This window comes from Xenopus tropicalis, chromosome 1 (assembly GCF_000004195.4).
Source record: "Xenopus tropicalis strain Nigerian chromosome 1, UCB_Xtro_10.0, whole genome shotgun sequence".
In the NCBI taxonomy this organism is placed as follows: domain Eukaryota; kingdom Metazoa; phylum Chordata; class Amphibia; order Anura; family Pipidae; genus Xenopus; species Xenopus tropicalis.
In genome coordinates this window covers 206,537,193-206,561,600 of record NC_030677.2, presented here as the reverse complement: position 1 = coordinate 206,561,600, position 24,408 = coordinate 206,537,193, and the positions used below count along the sequence as shown (strand labels likewise).

Below are 24,408 nucleotides of genomic sequence, written 5' to 3'. Positions count from 1 at the left end.
GCCCCAGCCTGCCGCTCTCCGGGACGCCCCGCCCAAGCTGCAGTTCCACTTGCTGTATGCCTTGTTCCCTGACTAACAGTGCAATGGAACTCTCCTACCAGGCGCTCCGAGTTGCTTCCCAGAACCGAGAGGCGGTAAGTGCCCGTACACATTATAGTTTCGGCTATATGTGCGTTATTACCCTGTTTTTTCTTGACACTAAACCACCGATGTGCTGAGGGGGGCACTGTGCTTATTCGTACCGCTGCGGTGATAAGTAGCGAATTATAGCGGTTTTCCGTCCTACCAGTCTGCCCATTATCGACGAAATAACTAGTGAGGACGTTGCCTATCACTTTGGCACCGAAAAGGTTAACCCGGTGTGAAGTTTCTTTTCGTTGCCATGGTAACAGGCCGTGCGCTCTAGGTGGTTCCGGGTGTGTACAGAGCGCATGCGCAGAGTTGAACATGGGAGAATTAGAGAAGGACACGTTCTAAGCAACTTTTCAACTGTTTTTCATTGTCTATTTTGTATTGTGTTTTTGAGTTATTTTCCTTTCTCTTGTATCACTTCCCATCATGCAACCCAAGATGCTGCCTGGCTTTGGGGGTCACTGACCCTTGGAAGCAAAACCATTGGAATTATAAGCCATCCTCTTGTACCACTTCCCATCATGCACCCCAAGATGCGGCCTGACTTTTGGGGGCCAGAATCAAAATCAGAATGACTTTGAAACTTCAGATTTATTCCTATTCTATTTTTTATTGCATATCTTTCTTTTTAGGTCCCTTAATGCTCTTCTGCCATTTTCATTATAAGACAGGGTTACATAGTAACATTGTAAGTTGGGTTGAAAAAAGACATACGTCCATCAAGTTCAACCATAATGCCTATATATAACCTGCCTAACTGCTAGTTGCCCCAGAGGAAGACAAAAACCCCATCTGAAGCCTCTCTAAAAAAATTCCTTCCTGACTCCAAGATGGCAATCGGACCAGTCCCTGGGGCAACTAGTACTGAGAGCTATCTCCCCTACCCCTGTATTCCCTCACTTGTACTGAGAGCTATCTCCCCTACCCCTGTATTCCCTCACTTGTACTGAGAGCTATCTCCCCTACCCCTGTATTCCCTCACTTGTACTGAGAGCTATCTCCCCTACCCCTGTATTCCCTCACTTGTACTGAGAGCTATCTCCCCTACCCCTGTATTCCCTCACTTGTACTGAGAGCTATCCCCCCTACCCCTGTATTCCCTCACTTGTACTGAGAGCTATCTCCCCTACCCCTGTATTCCCTCACTTGTACTGAGAGCTATCTCCCCTACCCCTGTATTCCCTCACTTGTACTGAGAGCTATCTCCCCTACCCCTGTATTCCCTCACTTGTACTGAGAGCTATCCCCCATACCCCTGTATTCCCTCACTTGTACTGAGAGCTATCTCCCATAACCCTGTATTCCCTCACTTGTACTGAGAGCTATCTCCCCTACCCCTGTATTCCCTCACTTGTACTGAGAGCTATCTCCCCTACCCCTGTATTCCCTCACTTGTACTGAGAGCTATCTCCCCTACCCCTGTATTCCCTCACTTGTACTGAGAGCTATCTCCCCTACCCCTGTATTCCCTCACTTGTACTGAGAGCTATCCCCCCTACCCCTGTATTCCCTCACTTGTACTGAGAGCTATCCCCTACCCTTTCCCCTTTATGAGGCTTCCCCCCTGTATTCCCTCACTTGTACTGAGAGCTATCCCCCATTACCCCTGTATTCCCTCACTTGTACTGAGAGCTATCCCCCCTACCCCTGTATTCCCTCACTTGTACTGAGAGCTATCCCCCATACCCCTGTATTCCCTCACTTGTACTGAGAGCCTATCCCCCCTACCCCTGTATTCCCTCACTTGTACTGAGAGCTATCCCCCTACCCCTGTATTCCCTCACTTGTACTGAGAGCTATCTCCCCTACCCTGTATTCCCTCACTTGTACTGAGAGCTATCCCCATACCCCTGTATTCCCTCACTTGTACTGAGAGCTATCCCCCCTACCCCTGTATTCCCTCACTTGTACTGAGAGCTATCCCCCCTACCCCTGTATTCCCTCACTTGTACTGAGAGCTATCCCCCATACCCCTTATTCCCTCACTTGTACTGAGAGCTATCCCCCCTACCCCTGTATTCCCTCACTTGTACTGAGAGCTATCTCCCCTACCCCTGTATTCCCTCACTTGTACTGAGAGCTATCTCCCCATACCCCTGTATTCCCTCCCTTGTACTGAGAGCTATCCCCCCTACCCCTGTATTCCCTCACTTGTACTGAGAGCTATCCCCCCTACCCCTGTATTCCCTCACTTGTACTGAGAGCTATCTCCCCTACCCCTGTATTCCCTCACTTGTACTGAGAGCTATCTCCCCTACCCCTGTATTCCCTCACTTGTACTGAGAGCTATCTCCCCTACCCCTGTATTCCCTCACTTGTACGGAGAGCTATCCCCCCTACCCCTGTATTCCCTCACTTGTACTGAGAGCTATCTCCCCTACCCCTGTATTCCCTCACTTGTACTGAGAGCTATTTCCCCTACCCCTGTATTCCCTCACTTGTACTGAGAGCTATCTCCCCTACCCCTGTATTCCCTCACTTGTACTGAGAGCTATCTCCCATACCCCTGTATTCCCTCACTTGTACTGAGAGCTATCTCCCCTACCCCTGTATTCCCTCACTTGTACTGAGAGCTATTTCCCCTACCCCTGTATTCCCTCACTTGTACTGAGAGCTATCTCCCCTACCCCTGTATTCCCTCACTTGTACTGAGAGCTATCTCCCATACCCCTGTATTCCCTCACTTGTACTAAGAGCTATCTCCCATAATGCTGTATTCCCTCACTTGTACTGAGAGCTATCTCCCCTACCCCTGTATTCCCTCACTTGTACTGAGAGCTATCCCCCCTACCCCTGTATTCCCTCTCTTGTACTGAGAGCTATCTCCCCTACCCCTGTATTCCCTCACTTGTACTGAGAGCTATTTCCCCTACCCCTGTATTCCCTCACTTGTACTGAGAGCTATCTCCCCTACCCCTGTATTCCCTCACTTGTACTAAGAGCTATCTCCCATAACGCTGTATTCCCTCACTTGTACTGAGAGCTATCTCCCCTACCCCTGTATTCCCTCACTTGTACTGAGAGCTATCCCCCCTACCCCTGTATTCCCTCACTTGTACTGAGAGCTATCTCCCCTACCCCTGTATTCCCTCACTTGTACTGAGAGCTATTTCCCCTACCCCTGTATTCCCTCACTTGTACTGAGAGCTATCTCCCCTACCCCTGTATTCCCTCACTTGTACTGAGAGCTATCTCCCATACCCCTGTATTCCCTCACTTGTACTAAGAGCTATCTCCCATAACGCTGTATTCCCTCACTTGCTTAAATAACAAGTAACAGCTTAAATCAGGGGTCCTTAAAATTTTCAAGCAAGGGGCTAGTTCATGGTCCCTCAGGCTGTTGGGGGGGCCGAACTATTGTGCTCCAGCTCCCTGCTGCGGGGTCAAACTACAGCCCACTCCCACTCCCCACTTCATACTCTCTCTTCCAGCTCCCCTCACATCGGCAGTCCTCCCTCTCCCAGCTCCCACCCCGCTCCGTTTCGTCTGTCCTCCCTCCCTTTCCCCGCTGCCCACTCCCCACTCTCCGTTGCTCTTCCAGCACCCGATCCCGCTCTGTCCATCCGTCCTTCCTCTCCCAGCTCCTCCCTCCCGCTGCCAGCTGAGTCCTCCCTTTTCCAGCTCCCCCCTTCTCTGTCTGTCGTCCCTCCTGCTACCCGCTGAGTCCTCCCTCTTCCAGCCCCCCCCTCCGTCCTCCCTCCCGCTGGCCGCTGAGTCCTCAATCTTCCAGCTTCCCCCCGCTCCGTCCGTCCTCCCTCCTGCTGCCCACTGAGTCCTCCCTCTTCCAGCTCCCCCCTGCTCTGTCCGTCCTCCTTCCCGTTACCCGCTGAGTCCTCCCTCTTGCAGCTCCCCCCCGCTCCATCCGTCCTCCCTCCTGCTGCCCGCTGAGTCCTCCCTCTTGCGGCCCCCCCCCGCTCCGTCCATCCTTCCTCCCACTGCCCACTGAGTCCTCCCTCTTCCAGCTCCCCCCCTGCTCTGTCCGTCCTCCCTCCCGCCACCTGCTGAGTCCTTCCTCTTGCAGCTCCCCCCCGCTCCGTCCGTCCTCCCTCCCGCTTCCTGCCGAGTCCTCCCTCTTCCAGCTCCCCCCCTCTCCGTCCATCCTCCCTCCCGCTGCGCGCTGAGTCCTCCCTCTTCCAGCTCCGTCCATCCTCCGTTTCCCAGCTCCCCCTTCCCTCTCCCCACTGAGTCCTCTCTCTCCACTGCCAGGGGTAAGGATGCAGCGGGGGCCAGGTAAATTACCCTGGGGGGTGGATCTGGCCCGCGGACCGTAGTTTACGTAGTTTAAGGATCCCTGACCTAAATGACCAGCCTCCAAGCTACAGAACTAAAAAATGGAAAAGAAAAAAACAAACAATATGCAAATAGAAAAACAATAGCAAATTGCCTTGGAATTTTGCTCTCTGCACAATACTAAAAGTTATCATTAAGGTGAACAACCCTTTTCTTTAAATGGAGACAATGCACTCTGGATAAACAAACTCCTACCAGGCACAATGTGCATCAGGCTTTTAGATAAGTAGGAGTTCATTATACAGAGGATGTGTCTGTGGATTGGTCAGGGCCATTTTAATAAATGGGCAAAAGAGACAACTACCCAGAGCAGTCATCTGCTTTAACTTTAACTGCTGCATCGCCCCCATTTGGGAGGGTCCTTATTATAATTAGCTGAGCTGGAAGGGCTCAGCACAACCATTCTCTTTTGTTTACTTCTAAGGGATAATTTTTGATTAAAAAAATGGTATTTGTGATTACGGTTTATAAATTATAGTTTATAAATTTCTAGGGGCAGCTGTGGGTCCCTTAAATAAGATCTGTTCCCTGGGCCCACTTGTACGTTAGAGCATTCCCTGGATTAAAGAGTTAATTAAAGGGGAACTCCTTTCGACACAACTTTTTTGAAAAGTAAACATAATTTCAAGCAACTTTGCAATATACATCAATTAAATAATATACATCCTTTTCATAATTGTAATGTTATAATATGGTTTGGAACAGTTCTCTAAGCCCCGCCCCCTGTTCCATAAGCCCCGCCCCCTGTTCCCCTGCTGATCTGGCTGCTTTGTGACTCAAATAAAATGTAACATTAGTCGCCTGTCCTCAGCCTGCCTCCTCCCAATCCCACAATTCCCTGCACAGGTGATGTAAAAAAGGAAAGGAACATCCCAGTGCAATGCATTGTTGGTTATGTCATTGTTACAATTTGTAACATCAGTGTTTTAGTCCCTCCTCCCCTGCCAGGATTTCAAATGAAGCAGAAAGAGAAGAACTATTTTGCAGCTGGATTTCAGCATAAAAAAATGGTAGTTATTCCTACTTTTTAATGGAACGGATTACAGTTGTAGATAAGTTAGGGGTTTCTGTGTTTGGCTCTTTAACAAATTTTGGTTTAAAAGCCGGAGTTCCCCTTTTTCTACCTGTAGCTCCTCCCACAGTTGCTTGCAAGAACCAAGGCAGTTGGAAAGTGAAATTGAAATATTAATATTAATCAAACCTTAGCGATTAAATGAAATTAGAGTGACCAGATCACTTGAAAAATCAGAGACGCATCTTAAAAAATCCAGCTAGCAGGGATTGAACTGAATGTAGTTTATTTTAAATTCTGCCCTGCAATATGTATTTATAAGATGTGTTCCTGAGTTTACAAGTGATCTGGTCACCCTACATGAAATTTAATAAAAACAGGATTAGCAGAAGTCCTAGTCACTGAACAAAGGGGTTTACTGCCCCTTTAACTGCAGTTTTCTGAACCCTGCCCATTTTCCCTTTTATAGGGGTAACTGTTGCCTTTATTGTTTGTGGTCATGGCAAAGATAAGCCTTTCTGGATTGTGTTCTAGTAGCAAATAAGAAAATCACCTCGTTAATTCTAATTAATAAATATTGCTCCGTTATTGGAGCACTTGAGAATTTAATTGCGTTTTAAATTAGACGCATTTTGTGCATTTCTCCCCCTTTCCATTTTTTACCCGTTTCTGCTAATTATTTGCAGGCAGCGCAGAGCGGTTGCTTTTAATTACTGCTTTTTTAAGCAATTAGCTCTCACGCATGTTTATCTTACTTAACATTTAGTCGAGGCACCGATACAACGTTTAGTTGGGAAATGCATCGGCATATGCGTAATGACCGCCAGTGCGTATTTACCGACCATTAAAAAGCGCCATTCCGAAGGTTTCATTAAAGATTAAAAAGAAATTATGAACTGTTTAAGATTTCTAGGACAAAAAGAAAAACAGCCCCTGAAGCATTGGTGCTAAGGACACGAGCCACTATTGGATCATATTAAAGGGGAACTATGACCAAAATGGAAGTGTAATATGAGCTTTACCAATGGAAATAAGGAACATTTTAGTATAATCAAATTGATGTTTTTCTGAGTCAGATTTTTATCAACAGTTTGGTAAAAAATGCTGTCTTTCAAAATAACTGACTTGGAGACAAAGCTGCATGTACAGAGACATTGTCGAGAGGGGGGCAGTGAAGGATAACGTGATTATTTTACAATTAGAAAGTTTGTAATATTATTATTATTAACATTTATTTATAAAGCGCCAACATATCCCGCAGCACTTTACAATAAGTGGGTTTCATACATTGGACATACAGAGTAACATATAAAGCAATCAATAACCGATACAGGAGGGGAAGAGAGCCCTGCCCAAAAGAGCTTACACTCTACAAGGAGTAACATATAAAGCAACCAATAACCGATACAGGAGGTGAAGAGAGCCCTGCCCAAAAGAGCTTACACTCTACAAGGAGAAACATATAAAGCAATCAATAACCGATACAAGAGGTGAAGAGAGCCCTGCCCAAAAGAGCTTACAATCTACAAGGAGTAACATATAAAGCAATCAATAACCGATACAGGAGGGGAAGAGAGCCCTGCCCAAAAGAGCTTACACTCTACAAGGAGTAACATATAAAGCAACCAATAACCGATACAGGAGGTGAAGAGAGCCCTGCCCAAAAGAGCTTACACTCTACAAGGAGAAACATATAAAGCAATCAATAACCGATACAAGAGGTGAAGAGAGCCCTGCCCAAAAGAGCTTACACTCTACAAGGAGTAACATATAAAGCAATCAGTAACCGATACAAGAGGTGAAGAGAGCCCTGCCCAAAAGAGCTTACAATCTACAAGGAGTAACATATAAAGCAATCAATAACCGATACAAGAGGTGAAGGGAGCCCTGCCCAAAAGAGCTTACAATCTACAAGGAGTAACATATAAAGCAATCAGTAACCGATACAAGAGGTGAAGAGAGCCCTGCCCAAAAGAGCTTACAATCTACAAGGAGTAACATATAAAGCAATCAATAACCGATACAGGAGGGGAAGTGAGCCCTGCCCAAAAGAGCTTACACTCTACAAGGAGTAACATATAAAGCAACCAATAACCGATACAGGAGGGGAAGTGAGCCCTGCCCAAAAGAGCTTACAATCTACATCCATGGTTTGGAGTTTAGATTACATTTCAATTCCCCCTTTTAAGGTGAAGACACACTGAGCTACTAGTAGCAGCTACTTTTTCATGGCTACTAAACTCCAGAAAATCCCCTGCCATAGACAATACTGAGAATTCCCTCTGCTAAAACACACGTAGAGACAATAATCAATAAATGATCAGCATTGTCTATTTTAGTAGCCGTGACAAGTAGCTGCTACTAGTAGCTCAGTGTGTCTTCAACCTTATGCAGTGTATTGTGTATAAACATACAAAAAGAAAAAGGGATTGATCAATGCACATTCCCTGGTCCCCTGTTTCATAAGTAAATTGTCTATATTAGTTTTATGCTAGTGCGTATATTGACAAAAAAAAGTGCCAGCCTTTGAAAAATATGGCCAGAGGTAAATAGATAGGACCACCATACGGGGTTTACCTTGACGTGGTATGGTGGCTTACCAATCTTATGATCATAATTTTGTAACTAAAAACCCCTGTTTTTTGTCAATATTCGCACTAGCATAAAACTAATATAGACAATTTACTTATGAAACAGGGGACCAGGGAATGTGCATTGATCAATCCCTTTTTCTTTCTGTATGTTTGTAGTTAATTTGGCCAGATCAGTCGCACTTCCATTGTAATTGTATACTTTATTTAGCCTTGGAGTGCTCCCACAACCCCTTTCTGTGTATTATTGTGTATAAAATGTATGAAATGAAGAGCAAACAGACAGTAACATTTCAAACACTTTTCCCTTGTCTCTGCCCCGGTCTGAGTTTTCTTGTGAAGTTTTTAATAAAAAAAAACCCAAAACCCCTATATATTAGGTACCTGTCTACCAATTCATGTACATTTTGTTTATGTTAAATGAAGGAACAAAGTTGCAGCAGTTAAGCAGAAAAAGTGATAGTGATCCTTTAATTTCCCATATAGGAAGAATTGCGCACAGAAGCCCGGAGGAAGAACCTTCTGATCCTTATCATGCATTACTTGCTGCAGGAGGGGTAAGAAATTGCTGTCTCCCTCAGCTGCTGATTGCTGGGGATGTGCTGATTAAAGCAATACTGTCATGGGAAAACATTTTTATTTCAAACCCCATCAGTTAATAGAGCTTCTCCAGCAGAATCCTGCATTGTAATCTGTTTTTCCCATGGGGCTAGCCATATTCTACATTTCCCAGGGTGCTCCAGCCATGTGACCTGTGCTCTCATAAACTTCACTCACACTTTACTGCTGCGCTGCAAGTTGGAGTGATATCCCCCCCCCCCCTCACCCCCAGCAGCCGATCAGCAGAACAATGGGAAGGGAGCAAGATAGCAGCTCCCAGTAGGTATCAGAATAGCACTCAATAGTAAGAAATCCAAGTCCGGCTTGGGACTCCTCCAGTTACATGGGAGTAGGAGAAACAATAGGTTAGCTGAAAGCAGTTCTAATGTGTAGCGCTGGCTCCTTCTGAAAGCTCAGACTCAGGCACACTTTACTGCTGCGCTGCAAGTTGGAGTGATATCCCCCCCCCCTCACCCCCAGCAGCCGATCAGCAGAACAATGGGAAGGGAGCAAGATAGCAGCTCCCAGTAGGTATCAGAATAGCACTCAATAGTAAGAAATCCAAGTCCGGCTTGGGACTCCTCCAGTTACATGGGAGTAGGAGAAACAATAGGTTAGCTGAAAGCAGTTCTAATGTGTAGCGCTGGCTCCTTCTGAAAGCTCAGACTCAGGCACACTTTACTGCTGCGCTGCAAGTTGGAGTGATATCCCCCCTCACCCCCAGCAGCCGATCAGCAGAACAATGGGAAGGGAGCAAGATAGCATCTCCCAGTAGGTATCAGAATAGCACTCAATAGTAAGAAATCCAAGTCCGGCTTGGGACTCCTCCAGTTACATGGGAGTAGGAGAAACAATAGGTTAGCTGAAAGCAGTTCTAATGTGTAGCGCCGGCTGAAAGCTCAGACTCAGGCACAAGGCACTGAGATGGCGCCTACACACCAATATTACAGCTACAAATACATTTGTTGGTTCAAGAATAAAAGGTTAAAGGGCAGAGGGAATTATTTGCTGTGTAACAGTGTCATTTAGAAATAAAAAGTACCCCATAAACATCATGTTTCTCCCTCTGTGATATTGGCAGGTACATGGATTCTGCCAATTCCCTGGAGCAGGAAACCAAAATCAGCTTGAGGCGATTCGATGTCTGCGACAATGTTGACCTTGAGACCATCTTAATGGAGTATGAAAGCTATTATTATATCAAATTTCAAAAATACCCTAAAATCACCAAGAAAGCGTTAGATCATGGTATGTTATTTATTTATTTTTCTCCTTTTTTAAAAGAACAGAAAATAAGACATGTGGCCCTTTTTAAAGGGAAAGTTGACCTTGCAATGAATCATGTAGAAAGTGATAGCCTGAGAAGTTGCAGTTGCTCTTCTTGTTTTAAACTTTTTTTTTTTTGTAAATTATTTACCTTTTTTGTCCAACACGACATTTAAAATGCCCTCTGTACACAGATGGGATCTAAGGCTTGATTTTTCTTGTGGTTAGGATTTCCTTATTTCTCTTTTAAAGTCATCTCCTGTCCTGTTGATCTAACTACTGCCAGACTGGTAGGGTCAGTGACCATAGAAACCATATAGCTACTTGAATGCCAGAGTGCAGCTTTGCAAAACAGGGAGGGATATACAAAAAAAGTAAAGTTGGCCATACACACACCGATAAAATGTATTGGTGTGATTTTAGGCCTATGTGGGGGCTCCGAATTATCATCCCTATAATTTTCATACCATGGCAATCTGTCATTTAGTCGATCGATAACGATAAAATCTGCGCATGTATTGTGTATCTGTATCCATTCAAATTGCAGCTAAGTAGAGTGCTTATTGCTGCAACTGTGCTTGATGCATGGCAACTTACTGCATGGCAGCAATGGTGCAGGGGAAAAAACACTGCATTATGGGGGACATTCATCCAAAAGTCCACTTTGCACCCAGGGCCCCAAGAGTTATTTTGGGGCTTTGTACTACCAAGATAGCAGGGCCCTTCTTCCAGGGTTCCCAATCATTAGCCCACTGCTTACCTTAAGGTGGCCATACACGTAGCAATTTTGATGTTTTGTTCCCACCCACCACTGATGTTCAGGGCTGAATCGTCAGATATGGAGGTAGAAACAATAGAAATTCGACCTCCTTCTGCCAATTCAGGCCTGAAGGTATATTTTGCTCAGGTGCATTCAATGGTGCCCAATCAAAATCTTTTAAGCTGCCGATCAGCGAGTCGACCGATATCCACAGCCTTTTGCGATATCAGTCACCTCGTTGAGCTGCCATACTCGCACCAAATATCGCACGTAACGAGGTTTCGTACGATTTTATCGATGTGTGTATGGCCAACCAAGTGGCAGGCCCTGCCAACAAGTAGAATGAAGCACCAATAAAAAAACAAAAGGCCTGCGTGCTGTCATGCCCCTAATCTGCCTGACCTCGAATCCTTATGCAAAACCCTGTCCCATCCACTCCTTACAAGCCACGCCCCCTGCACAGCCCACAAATTGCACTTTTGTATCTCTTGGGGCCCCCTCACCCCGTACTACTAAGGGCAGCCCTGTCTACACCATGCACTTTGTTCATAACTGAGTTTATAACTCCAAATATACCCAACCCCCAGCATCGGTATTAAATATACTACAAATGTGAACCCTTGTTTGCTAAGGGAAAAGCAGAGAGGCTTTGTGTCTTGTTCCTATAGTACAAATAAATGGCTCTAAAGCACTATTCTTTGCTTTGCCGGGTAGTCTGGTAACCACAGGGAAAGCCTTTATGCTACCCCCCAGGTCTTTTTATTCACTGCCTGGTAGATTAGATTTGTGAGTAGATGTGTTTGCCAGGGTACAAGCAGTGCTGCCCAGGGCTTATTATACTGCACAATCACAGTAGTTGGATTGATAGAGCCACTACTACAGTTTATCCTTTACCTGGGCAACAAAGAGCCCACAAAGATAAACAAGGAGTCTGGTTACCCCTGGATTCATCTGTTTTCAGTACCTGTGGCCTCTGATCATAGCACATTTATTAAAGGGGTGGTTTACCTTTAAGTTAACTTTTAGAATAGAGTGTCCTATTCTTAGCAACTGATTCTATTTCTAGCAACTTTGCAACTGGTCTTCATTATTTATTTTGTATAGTCTTTAAATTATTTGCCTTTCTCTTCTACATCTTTCCAGCTTTCAAATGGGGGTCACTGACCCCGGCAGCCAAACAACTACTGTTTTGCAAGGTTACCAGTTTATTGTTATTGTTACTTTTTATTCCTTATCTTTCTATTCAGTCCCTCTTCTATTTATATGCCAGTCTCTACCTTGCTGCTAAGGTAAACAAGGCCCTAGGGCCTAAAGGTCCCTAGTATGACACAGTATCCACTTTAAAGCCTGGCAATTCATCACTTTAAGCTTATAAAATATACCTGATACAGGGCTGCATAGGTTTCTACATAACATGGTGAGAAATGCTGTAACAAATCTCTTTATAGCCCTATGGGGTGTATCCCTATTGAAAAGGTAAAAGCATGGTATTCTAGTGGAGAGCTCAGCAGTAGCTGTTTAATCAATGTGTGGGCCCCTACATGCGTCCTAAGGGAGAGCCAAATAGGAAGCATCTGATTGCACAAGCCTCCTGCATATGTAATGAACACCTTCCTTGCTTTTAAACCTCTTTTTATATTAAAAAAAGTTAATGTATTTAAAAGAAAACTGCAAAAGCGCTCAGGAGAGTATTTATGCATATTTTCTGTAATGTTCTTATGGGGTTATGTAATAAAAAGCACTAGGTTTGCCCAGGAGCAGAAATTCATAACAACCAATAGGCAGGTAGCATTTACTGGTCACCTGTTTAAAAGCAAAAATCTTATTGGTTGCTATGGGTTACTGCTCCTGGGCAAACTTTTATTACATATAGGAGATAGTCCTTTTACTTAGTTTTCACAAAATCCTAGTCAAACCACCTTTCCTAAGCTCTACCTATGGGGCAAGGGTTAGACAGGTATACACAGTGCTACTTAAAGAATAGTTACATAGGGTTGAAAAAAGACCAGAGTCCATCAAGTTCAACCCTTCCAAGTAAACCCAGCACCCACACCCTATATTTACCAATCTATACACTCACATACATAAACTATATATACAACCACTAGTACTAACTGTAGATATTAGTATCACAATAGCCTTGGATATTCTGCTTGTTCAAAAACTTATCCAGGCCCCTCTTATAGGCATTAACAGAATCTGCCATTATAGACGGCTTCAAGCTATTTTTGTCCAATACATTTCACTTTTTTAATTATAGATAGCCGAGTGCAGTCAAAACCTCGGAGTGCGGGAAAGCTGAGAAGGTAACTATAGAAACACAATACTGTAAGTGAAGCCATATTGCTAATTGCTCGGAGAGATAATGCAATTACACTGGCAGTGTTAGAGCAATTACAAGATTAGCAGGCATCAGCGGGATATTGTGTGGGCAACTAAACAAAGCCCTTGCCCATAATTGTCTCTTGTCCAGTGTAACAATTCTGGCTTGGCCAGTCTTTCTCCAGAAGCCAAATCCTTTATTAGCTTTATTAGCTTTGTTGCTCCTCTCTGGCCTCTGTTTAGTTCTATATACTTTAGTATAGTGGAGACGGAAATTGTACTGCATATTATACTCACTTATTTGTTTCCCACAGAGCAGGCAGTAACTCTACACAAGGGCTTCCAAGGATCGCCCAGCAGACAGTTCTTCATAGGCCAGTCTCAGGCTCCTACTTTAGGACCCATGCTCATCAGAAGGCACTGAGCAGGGAAAATTCAAAACAGGTGAGATGGGGTCATTATTCTAGGAGGCACGACCCTTCCATGTTATAATGAAGCGTGAAATCCATATGGAATAAAAATTACATGAACTAAATGTTTTATGGCTCATAGAGATCTGATTGGTTGCTATGGGCAACATCACCAGTGATGTTTGTCTTCAATATTATTACACCCCAGAATGTGATCACGAGTGGCTATAAGCATTATTGCCCTGTTAGCTTCAAATGAACGGCTGCCGCCACATGTTATAAACTGGGTGTCACCATGGAGCCTGCATTTTGCTTCACAGGAGAATGGAGGGAACAGCCCTCGAGAGGCCTCTGAAATTGGGTTAAATGTGTCGGCAATCAGCAAGACAAGTGGAGAAGGAGGCCAGACACGGAGGGTCAGTAATTTAAGTCTGAACTGAGAAAAATGCTGTGTAATTGTAACATTAAAAAAATGACTATACTGCTTTCCAAGCCTTTGCAAGGGATAAAAATGAGGTCTTTGGGCTCCCTGCGGATGTTCTTTTCTCACAGAGAAACAGACCTTAGGCTATACAGGTAATATTGATATTGGGATACAACTAGAATGAGAAGTCAATTGAAAGTGAACTTCAATTTTTAAAGGATAAGTAAGCCTTTTGTTTTTAAATCCCCTAACATTACCCTAAACAGCCCCCAGAATAACATACCTTTCCCCCGACATCTACTTTGGGAACAGTGGGGTATAGCTGCTACCAATAGGAGACAGGACTCACCATAATAAAAATCTAGAGAAAGAGAGTTAACAATAAGTAACACAAAGTCTCCTTTTCTCCCTGCATGCAGATTTATTTTGTTTCTCTATTACAAACAGACAAACTGCAGCTCTTTTACTGACTTCCTTGTCTAGCCTCCTTTTGCTTTCTGAGCACTCCTTCTTTCTCTGACTATAAAGACCTCAAAGAGGTGCCTATTGGGCATGCTCACTGCCTCTGCTCCAATTAAAATCAACCAGGCATGCACAGTAGGCACCTCTTCAGGACATCATAGTCAAGAGAGAGAAGGCGTGGCTCAGAGAGCAAAAGGAGGTGGAGCTTCGTGTTAGACAAGGAAATCAGCAAAAGATCTGTTGTTTAACTGGCTGTAATAAAAAATTAAATAAATCTGGATGCAGGTAGAAAGGTTATTTAAGTGTATTATTTGTGTGCAGGCAAATACAGAAGAAACTTTCTTGACACTAAGGGGCACATTTACTAATCCACGAATCCGAATCACGAATGGGAAAAAATCGCATTGGAAACGAAAATTTTGGAAGATTGAAAATATCACGAAAATGCTTACGAAAAAATCGTATTAGTTACGATAATATCGCATTGGCGATCCGAAAGTCACGAAATTTTCGTACCGAACAATTGTAAACAACGGTAAAACCTTTCCGATTTTTTCGTGCAAACGTCCGAAAAAGTCGTGCGCCGTACGAAAAAGTCGTGCGGACGCCCGAAAAAATCGGCAAAAATACGCTCAGAGCGTTCGCATGAACGCTCGAGCGTTCGTGCTTTTGTAAATGTGCCCCTAGGGGGCGTATTTATTAACACTGGGGATAAACATCACCGTTGATGTTCCCCATAGCAACCAATCATATCTTTGCTTTTGTTTTCTAACTTGTAGGTGACCATTCAAATTTAATTGCTTATTGGTTGCTATGGGCAACATTGCCGGCGATGTTTGTCTCTGGTGTTAATAAATACACCCCTAAAGGTATTGCCATGGCTCACAGAGCACATTGTCATAACACTAAAGACTGGGTATTCTGAACTTTGCTTTAGGAACTATGGGTAGAGAAATGCATATCACCCCTATATAACCCATAGCCAGTAAAGCATGTACATACCTCTGGATAAATACACACTTGCCTCCTGATGGGTAGAACTGGGAGAGTAGCCCCCCCCCCCCCCCACAACAGCCTTTTTAACAGTAGAGTATTCCCCCCATTCTGCACAAGTAGTGCTTCTTTAGAGCCTAACAATAGGGTTGTGCAGAGCAGTGCATGGAGACAGTGTGAATGCCAGTCAGGGAAGGATGTGGGATACTATATCTGACTAATTGTTATTACAATACTACTCTTTGTCACCTTTTCTTCTCACTTTAGCGGCAAGTCATTGATTTTCGCAGCATGATCCAAGACACAATTAAGGGGGCATCTCAGGAAATAGCGCTGAATAGTCTGAACTGCAATCCAGACCCTTCAGTAAGTGGAGTCTTCTCTAGAATTCCAGAAATTACTAAACTGCACTATTACTGGAATGCTGTATATATGTATAGACTAAATCCTCTCTATTAAACACCTTGTATAGCACTGCTGCCTTGCAGGGCCTGGCTCCTAGGTTTGATTCCAGTCTGCAAGGAGTCGCTATCTTCCCCACGTGTCCCTGAGTTGCCATTACTTATAAGAACTGTACAACATGATATTATATCAAGATGTTTAAATGTACTGATCTGTGTTTCACTTTTTTTCTTCCACAGGAGCGTTTAATTAAACCCGTGGGTGCATTTATTGGTGGAAACAGTGAGATGAGGGAACTGGCAGCTGTGATTAGCAGGGTAAGAGGAAAATCAGCATCAGCCAACTGGTATTCAATGTCATTAAATATCATGTACTACTATGTGCTGTATGTAGGTCCAACTAGGATCCTGCAGTCTGCCAGCTGCTATATATAACATATACATATTTATGTTTATTTATACTGTGCTACTTGTTTTATCAGCACTTTATATACAAAACAAGGTTCCTAAAAGATAATAGAGATCCAACTTGCATCAAACTAGCATCCTGCACTCTGCCAGCTGCTATATATAACATATACATATTTATGTTTATTTATACTGTGCTACTTGTTTTATCAACACTTTATATACAAAACAAGGTTACTAAAAGGTAAAAGGGATCATTTGGTGGCAGTGGGACGGGGTCCAAAGTACAAAAGAACAGACGCAGGACTTAGGTTTCCCCACAGATATAGTACAGGTATGAGATCCCTTATCCGGAAACACGTTATCCAGAAGGGCCATCTCTCATAGACTCCATTATAAGGAAATAATTCTAGTTTTAAAAAATGATTTCCTTTTTCTCCGTAATTATAAAACAGAACCGTCTACTTGAGATACTGAGATATAATTACTCCCTTATTGGAGGCAAAACAAGCCTATTGGGTTTATTCAATATTTGAATGATTTTTAGCAGACTTAATTTATGGAGATCCAAATTACAGAGAGATCCCTTATCTGAAAACCCCCAGGTCCTGAGCATTCAGCATAACAGGTCCCATACCTGTACTGCTTGTATTTGGCAGCCCTGTATTCACTAGATGTCCCCCTAGCCACCCACTTGCACGTCATTCAGTAAGGGACCAGGCTTCCTTGAATGGCTTTTAGCATGTATGTGGAATTTACTGTTGAGTGGTTACAAATAATCTCTATAATGAGGCTCAGTGGTAAAGGGGTAAAGAGAAACTGTTATTTTATTGGACCTTTAACACTGTGTCACAAATATTCTCTAAGTTCATTTTAGTCTTAATGAGGCAGATTTATCAAAATGGGAGTTTAGAGCTTAATGCATAAAAACTCATCTTCTATTCATTCCTATGGGATTTATGAAAAAGTGATTTCTAACTTTGATAAAATTGCTAAATATGCTTACTCACCCTAATAATTACTGAAAATAAAATGTTTTATTCTGTATATCCCTAACTCACAGTATAAAGATTAGGATCACTCAAGAAAATCAAAATCAATATATATATATATATAAAAAGAGTAATAGTAGATTTTTGTTTCATTGTTGGAATTTTACTGTTTGTGCATAAACCAATCATGGCTGCTGTCACTCAAAAAAAAATCACAAAATTTCTAATGTTGTTGCAGGATATTTATCTCCAGAACCCGAATGTGAGATGGGATGATATTATTGGTCTGGATGCAGCCAAACGACTGGTGAAAGAAGCAGTGGTCTATCCCATAAGGGTACGGCACAACTCCTGCCATCATTTTAAATGGCTTAGTACCTTACACTCTATAAAAATGGCAGATATTAAAAACAGATCTATTTTAATATGTACTATCAGGGGGGCACAGGGTGGATAGTCATCAATTCTCGCTTTTAAGGGGGGCCCGGCCATGATACAGTTTTTTTTAGCTCAGGTTCCCTTTAAACAATTACGGGCCCTGTCATTGGTGGTCAGCGGGTAATCCAATTGGTCGCGCCCGTGCATACCTGTGACGTCAGTACGCAGGGGGCTCAACCTTATAAAAGTGAGGACACAGTGGGGAGCCGGAGGAGGAAGCAAGATGATGCTGGGGGGAATGGGACATAGTATGAGGACACTGGGGGAGGACCACCAATGTTTTAGGGGGCTCTGGGCTGGCTAGCAATGTTTTAGGGGGTCCCTGCCCTGGCACCAATGCAAAACTTAACCCCTGGCTACCAATGTTTTAGGGGGCCCTGGCTACCAATGTCTGTGTGTCTTTTGTACTTGTTGTGAGGGGCCCTGTGATTTCTGATGGCGGCCCTGTGTACTGTACGTGGTAATAATCTATGAGGCTGGGCTGCAGGTGCTTTAATGTCAGAGATGTAGACTTTACAATCCCTGATAAGGGGTTAACTGGGTTGCTTTACGGGTCAAAAGGGAAATTGCAAGTGGCAAACATTTTATTTACCTGTTTAATCTTACGTTTTAGGGCATAGATTTTGCATTAAGAACTGTAGAACAATTCCTGAGCCTCAGGGCCGCCATCAGAAACTTTGGGGCCCCCCCATGAACACAAGTGCACAGTACCAAAATTTTGGCCACGTCCCTTGTGTGCATAAACAGCTCATGTACCCTGTAATAACCAGTTCATAGTGATAATTAAAGGCCAGTTCATTAGCAGAAAGTGGAGTTTGAATTTTAATCTTTGCAGAAGTTAAGTAAACATAGATTTAGGGCCCCAATAACTAAAAATAAAGTGGTAATGTCAGTCTTTTAATTGGGGGTCAGTGGAGTTTGCCCCTGTCTGCCCCTTCTTTTGCTTGATATGCGTCAGTTTCTTAAGTTTCTAGGCAACTTTTGTGGAAGTTACATAAATTGCGGAAGTTTTAACGTAACCTTATACGTAACTTATGCAATTCGTGTAAACAGTACCCCCTTTTTTCCCCTGATGGCGGCCCTGCCTGCCTTTACTGTAGGTTGCAATCCTAAAAATCTACCATATCAGTTTGCAACTAATCTGTTACATTTTTCTTACAGTATCCACAGCTGTTCACAGGGATACTCTCTCCTTGGAAGGGATTATTATTATACGGACCACCAGGTAACTACTTAAGTTGCGGATTTCAGTTTGCTTCTGTTGTGAGGTCCCTTAGAACCCACTGCCAGTCGGAGGCTGTCCCACAAGATGTTTCTGAACTATGACTTTCTGTATTTCCTGAAGTCTTGGGAGTTGCAGTTCAGAAGCAGCTGTAGCCCTATCAGAAGCTGCAGTTTGAACCTGGGCTATACAAGCACCACACTTAGGAACACTGCTGTGCTTTATTGGGCACTGACACGTCTCTTGGCCTGTATGATGGGAAGGAGCAGAGAAGCTGTTTAACTTTAACTTAAATTAACAGTTTTTGGGTGGAGTTCCCCTTTGAAGGAGAAGGAAAGTCTAAATCACTTTGTTAGGCACCCCCCCAGTGATTGTAATAGCTTACTGATAACCTGGGCCAGTGTTTCGGGTAGCAGAAAACTGCATCGGCCTGGGCTATTTCTTCAGAAGTTCTACTGTGCAATCTTTCTTCCACTTCTCTCTTGCACCTGCCCAAACCGGAACGAAGACACTAGATAGCGATGGGCAGGGTCGGACTAGGGGGTGCAGGGGCCACCGGGGCTTCCGCCCCAGGGGCCCTGCAGGTTCCCCCGCAGGCCACATCCCCTAACCCCTCCCCCCGCTGGGGCCCCCCTAACCCTCCCGCAGGGTCCCCCATGCGGCGTCCTCCCCTGAGCGCGCGTAAGTTTAACCCATCAGGGGTGGAACGGTCAGGAAAGGGGAGTGCCGGCAAGTATCGGGTCTGGGCCACGGGGGCCCCCCAGGATTTTTCCCGATATCCTGGCGGCCCAGTCCAACCCTGGAGATGGGGATCTTCTTCAGAAATACCCTCGGCTGGTGCAGTTTTTAGCGAACAGGAGCACCAGCCCAGGTTATCAGGGAGGCAATATCAAAATATTAGGCACCCCCAGTGACTTAAACTTTCTTTCTCCTTTAACAACAACTGCTGGTTTGGACATGTATGGCATTGCTTGTGTATCGGTTCCCTCACTTAATCTTCCAATCTGCTTGGTTTCAGGAACTGGAAAGACATTGCTAGCCAAGGCAGTGGCCACAGAATGCAACACAACCTTTTTTAACATTTCAGCTTCTACAATTGTCAGCAAGTGGAGAGGAGATTCAGAGAAGCTAGTACGGGTAGGGACATTAATATTCCTGATATTCTTCTGGTACCTGTGTGTTTGGATAGCAAAGTCTGAAGCGCCTGGGGTACTCCTGATATGAAACATAGCTCATCCAGCTCATTAAAACAGGGGTTTATTGCGTTCAGAGGGAGTGAGATTGTCTCACTGTAGCCTGTGGGATAGAGATGCTTCCTGGTTAAACTGGCGAGGCTTGGAATTGGGGATTTGCCCAGTTCTCTGAAGAATTGGCAGAGTTCATTTCTGTAAAGCTTAATGTTCACTAGATGGCGATGTTCCTCTGTTGGTATGGTTCAGGTGCTTGAAGTCGCCAACCCCCCTACTATAAAGTCAGTCTTTTCACCCTCCCATAAATGGTTTTTCTTTGCTCAGGTGTTGTTTGAGCTTGCCAGATACCATGCTCCCTCTACTATTTTCTTGGATGAACTGGAGTCTGTGATGAGCCAGCGAGGGACTGGGCCAGGGTGAGTGGCTTGAACCTTTAAATTGCCCCGTTCTGTTCTTTTACATATAAACTATTAGGGCTAGGGATGCACCGAACATAGGATTCGGTTCGGTATTCGGCCTTTTTCGGCAGGGTTCAGATTCCGACGAATCCACGGTCCTGGACGAAGCGATTCCAAATTAGCATAAATTCGGCCGAACCCAAAAAAACTGGGTGCATCCCTAATTGGGGCTGTCCTGTAATCCCGAGTCGGTGTTCCAAACTGCACAATCTTTCCCTTTCTATTAGGCTGCACCAAATCCAGGATTCAAATTCGGGCAAATCCATACCCCTGGCCGAACCAAACCCTTAAAATCGTGTGACTTTTTGTCACATAAACACGGAAGCTCTTTAACCCTTCTGTGTCCTAATTTGGATATTTGTCTTTTTCAGCAGGATTTGGGCAAACGGAATCAAATGCTTAAAATCACATGACTTTTTGTCACATAAACACGGAAGTTTAACATTTTTTTTGTCTTTAACCCTTCCTTATCTTAATTTGCAAATGCAAATTCAGACTTGGTATTCGGCCAAATCTTTAGCAAAGGATTTGGGGTTCAGCCGGATCCTAACATAGTGGATTCAGTGCATCCCTACTTTCTGTAGGGGGAGTCAGTTGCCCTTTTACCCATAGGGTATTAGGATTATGTATTCACAGTTATACCAGGGCTCCAGTGTATTGAAAGCTTTGTACACTTATAGTACCTTGAATTAATCTAAGTGTGCTGTATAGTGGGCTTCTAATGCCCAGATACTAACACTGAACTGTCTTCCAACTCCACCCAGGGGGGAACACGAGGGAAGTCGGAGGATGAAAACAGAATTATTGGTGCAGATGGACGGCTTGGCCCGATCTGATGATCTTGTATTTGTCCTGGCTGCTTCTAATCTGCCGTGGTAAGGAAACGCTTTGTGACTACATACCCATCATCCCCTAAGCACAGATAAAGAAAGTACTTAGGGCCTTGTTTTGCTTAGAGCTTTTAAAGATTAATCACAAGCTTTTTCCTTTTTTTTCCTCCTCTCATATTTACTGAAATCATCTTTAATAAACTCCAGCCGCCATATGGCCGCATTTAGAGTGTTCTCTCTGGCTGAGACCCAACTTAGTTACTATCATTAATGTAAGGATTTCAACTTGCAAGTAAATCTACCCAAGCTCAGAGGCACATTCTAAGTACAGTGATGGCAGCTTTGGTTGGGGTGGGGGGGTCAGTTAGATGTCACAGTGGCATCATGGGGGATTTTAAAGGGGGTCGTTCACTCTGAAATTAAATTTTAGTATGATGTAGACTGTGATAGTCTGAGACAATTTGCAATTGGTTCTCAATTTTTGTATTATTTGTGTGTTTTTTTGTTATTTAGCTTTTTGTTCAGTAGCTTGGAATTTTAACAGCTACCTGGTTGCTAGGGTCTTGTTTACCTTAGTAACCTGGCAGTGGTTTGAATGAGAGATTGTATTATGAATAGAAGGGGGCCTAAATAAAAAGATAAGTAATAAAAAATAACAATAATAGAACTTCATATATTGCCTGCCCCAGGGAGCTCGACTACGCTATGCTGAGGCGCCTGGAGAAGAGGATTCTGGTCGATTTGCCCAGTAAGGAAGCTCGACAGGCAATGATCCAGCACTGGCTGCCTCCCGTTAGCAACAGCTCAGGAGTAGAACTAAGAACGGATCTAGACTACAGCACCCTGGGGGCGGTAAGCATGATGCGTTGTGGGTAGAAGGGTATTTAGAGTGGGGGAGCACAATGCTTTCTCCCAGTTCCAAGCAAATCAGATTTTATTTGGAATTTCTAGGAGACCGACGGCTACTCCGGTTCGGACATTAGGCTGGTTTGCAAAGAGGCAGCTATGAGGCCAGTAAGGAAGATCTTTGACGCACTTGAGAATCACCACTCAGGTAGGTACAGCGCTGCACACATTCGTTTATACTGATCCCTTGGAATACTGCCTCTGATAATGCAAATATATTGGGTAGCACTCTCTAAGGCAGGGATCCCCCTTTATTTTTACTTGTGAGCCACTCTCAGATGTAAAAAGTGTTGGTGATCCACACAAACATGAAAACATTTTTTGGGGATGCCAAATAAGGGCTATGATTGGCTATTTGGGAGCCCCGTGTGACTGCAGGAGGTTCTACGTGGAGTAAAACTGGGTCTTTGTGCTTCCAAAACTTTTCTCCAAGCTGAAATGTAAAAATGGCACCTACTTTGAGGCCACTGGGAGCAACATCAAAAGGGGGTGGTGAGCAAATGTGCCGAGGGCTTCATACATTTTAATCTTGTCTGTTTCTTCATAAACAGATGAGCCGTGACTAAATGCAAAGCATATAATTAGAAACTAGGGAAGGGGTCCCCAACCCTTTTTACCTCATTCACATATAGAAAGAGTTGGGGAGCAACACCAGCATAAAAAAAGTCCTGGGGGTGCCAAATAAGGGCTATGATTGGCCATTTGGTAGCCTGGCTCTGTCTAGCAATACAACCATTTTTTTTATGCAACAAAAACTTCTCCAAGCCAGGAATTGAAAAAAAAAGCACCTACTTTGAAGCCACCGGGAGCAACAGCCAAGGGGTTGGGGAGCAACATGTTGCCCCCGAGCCACTGGTTGGGGGTCACATTGCTTACTAACTATTAAAAACTAGTTTCTATTTGTGTTATAAAAACATACCAAGAGCTATTCCTGTTGCAAGCCTTTCCCTACATAATTAAAGGCTGAGGACCCACAGAGTGCTTCAGTCGCCCGTGATAGATCTCTGCTATGGCAGGCGACCAAATAAGAAAGTAACTATTTCATTGCCCCTTTCAGAGCACAAGAATCTGCCAGTTATCAGTCTGGACACGGTGACCACGAGCGACTTCTTAGAGGTTCTTGCCCACACCAAGCCCTCGGCCAAGAGCCTGGCAGAGAAATACGCAGCATGGCAGAAGGAATTCGAGTCTGTGTAGCAGGACGTGCCCGCGGGTGGCAAAGCTGCCGCTGTATCAGCACCAAACCCAACTGCCCTCTAACCACCTGAGCCGGGACTCACGCACCCAACCAAAGAGACTTTTTATTTATGGTTTATTTATTATAGTGACAAATAAACACTCATTTGCTTCAAACAGGGCCATTAGCATCATCCCACTTCTGTCATACACTCACAGGCAAACGTTATAGTCACTTAGGGGTATATTTATCATGCTGTGTAAAAAGTGAAGCGTTATCAGTGATGTTGCCCAGGGCAACCAATCAGCAATTAGATCTCAACAGTTAGAAAACCAAAGCAAAGCAAATGATTGGCTGATATGAGCAACATCACTGGTAATGTTTTACTCTGCTTTTTGAACAGCATGATACATATACCCCCAATTAACTCCTTCATGACCATATGCCTATGTATCCTGGAACTGGAACGGTACATTCAGTACCCTGCTTGCTTATCCCTTTTCAGATAACCAGGTCCTATTATAAGTCCTATTATTTATATTCATGAGGTTGTCTAGCTGAATATGTACATTACCCAAGAGCATTCACAGATGCCTTTATTCCTATCCCTGCTGTCAGTCATGCAAACCAATATATATATATATATATATATATATATATGTATATATATATATATATATATTAATAAAAGTACCCCCTATTGTAAAATATAGGGATATTAGAAGTCACCATATAAATACAGGTCATGGAACTCCGAAGTTTTTTGAATCATGTGAAATGACATCACTAAGCTTCAATTACAACTGATGACATCACTAAGCACCGTGTATAAGGATATAATTTACAGTTTGGTCCCATAGGGAAATGACCCAACTGTATATTATATATACCGTCCCCTTCAGCCTTCCTAGGAGCCGTCTCACAGCAAGTTCTTCAGTATATGATCCACTGCTTGGGGGAAGGAGTCGCATACGACATATGGAGCCGGGTCTATTTTCCCTTCGTCTCCTGCTCTATATTTTCCTGTTTGGAAACCAAGAAAAATGTAATTTACTAACAACATAATGGCCAGAGACAGTGCCTGGGTTTCTGTAAGGCAGGGATTTCCCGCTATTGCCAAACTG

General features: G+C 43.9%; 2 protein-coding genes across 4 annotated transcripts in view; one reads left to right on the top strand and one right to left on the bottom strand.

Annotated features, from left to right (window-relative positions):
- On the top strand, positions 1-23,464 carry katnal2 (katanin p60 subunit A-like 2). 2 transcript variants are annotated; one of them, NM_001097174.1, is made up of 16 exons: positions 73-134; positions 8,512-8,582; positions 9,707-9,873; positions 12,912-12,957; positions 13,288-13,417; positions 13,704-13,799; positions 15,530-15,628; positions 15,904-15,981; positions 17,302-17,400; positions 18,663-18,726; positions 19,742-19,860; positions 20,238-20,329; positions 21,136-21,246; positions 21,891-22,053; positions 22,153-22,255; positions 23,165-23,464. In NM_001097174.1, the coding sequence occupies exons 1-16, from the start codon at positions 84-86 to the stop codon at positions 23,302-23,304; spliced, it is 1,629 nt and encodes a 542-aa protein (NP_001090643.1). In that variant the 5' UTR covers positions 73-83; the 3' UTR covers positions 23,305-23,464. The 2 variants fall into 2 exon arrangements, with proteins under 2 accessions (XP_012816618.1, NP_001090643.1); XM_012961164.3 differs by lacking the exon at positions 13,704-13,799 and having other exon boundaries at positions 1-134.
- The window catches only part of hdhd2 (haloacid dehalogenase like hydrolase domain containing 2), a 22,845-nt gene continuing 21,839 nt past the window's right edge, over positions 23,403-24,408 (bottom strand). The window contains exon 7 of one of the 2 annotated variants that reach the window (XM_031895089.1): positions 23,403-24,307. In XM_031895089.1, the coding sequence (XP_031750949.1) occupies positions 24,204-24,307 (104 nt within the window). In that variant the 3' untranslated portion in view covers positions 23,403-24,203. 2 annotated transcript variants of the gene reach the window in all.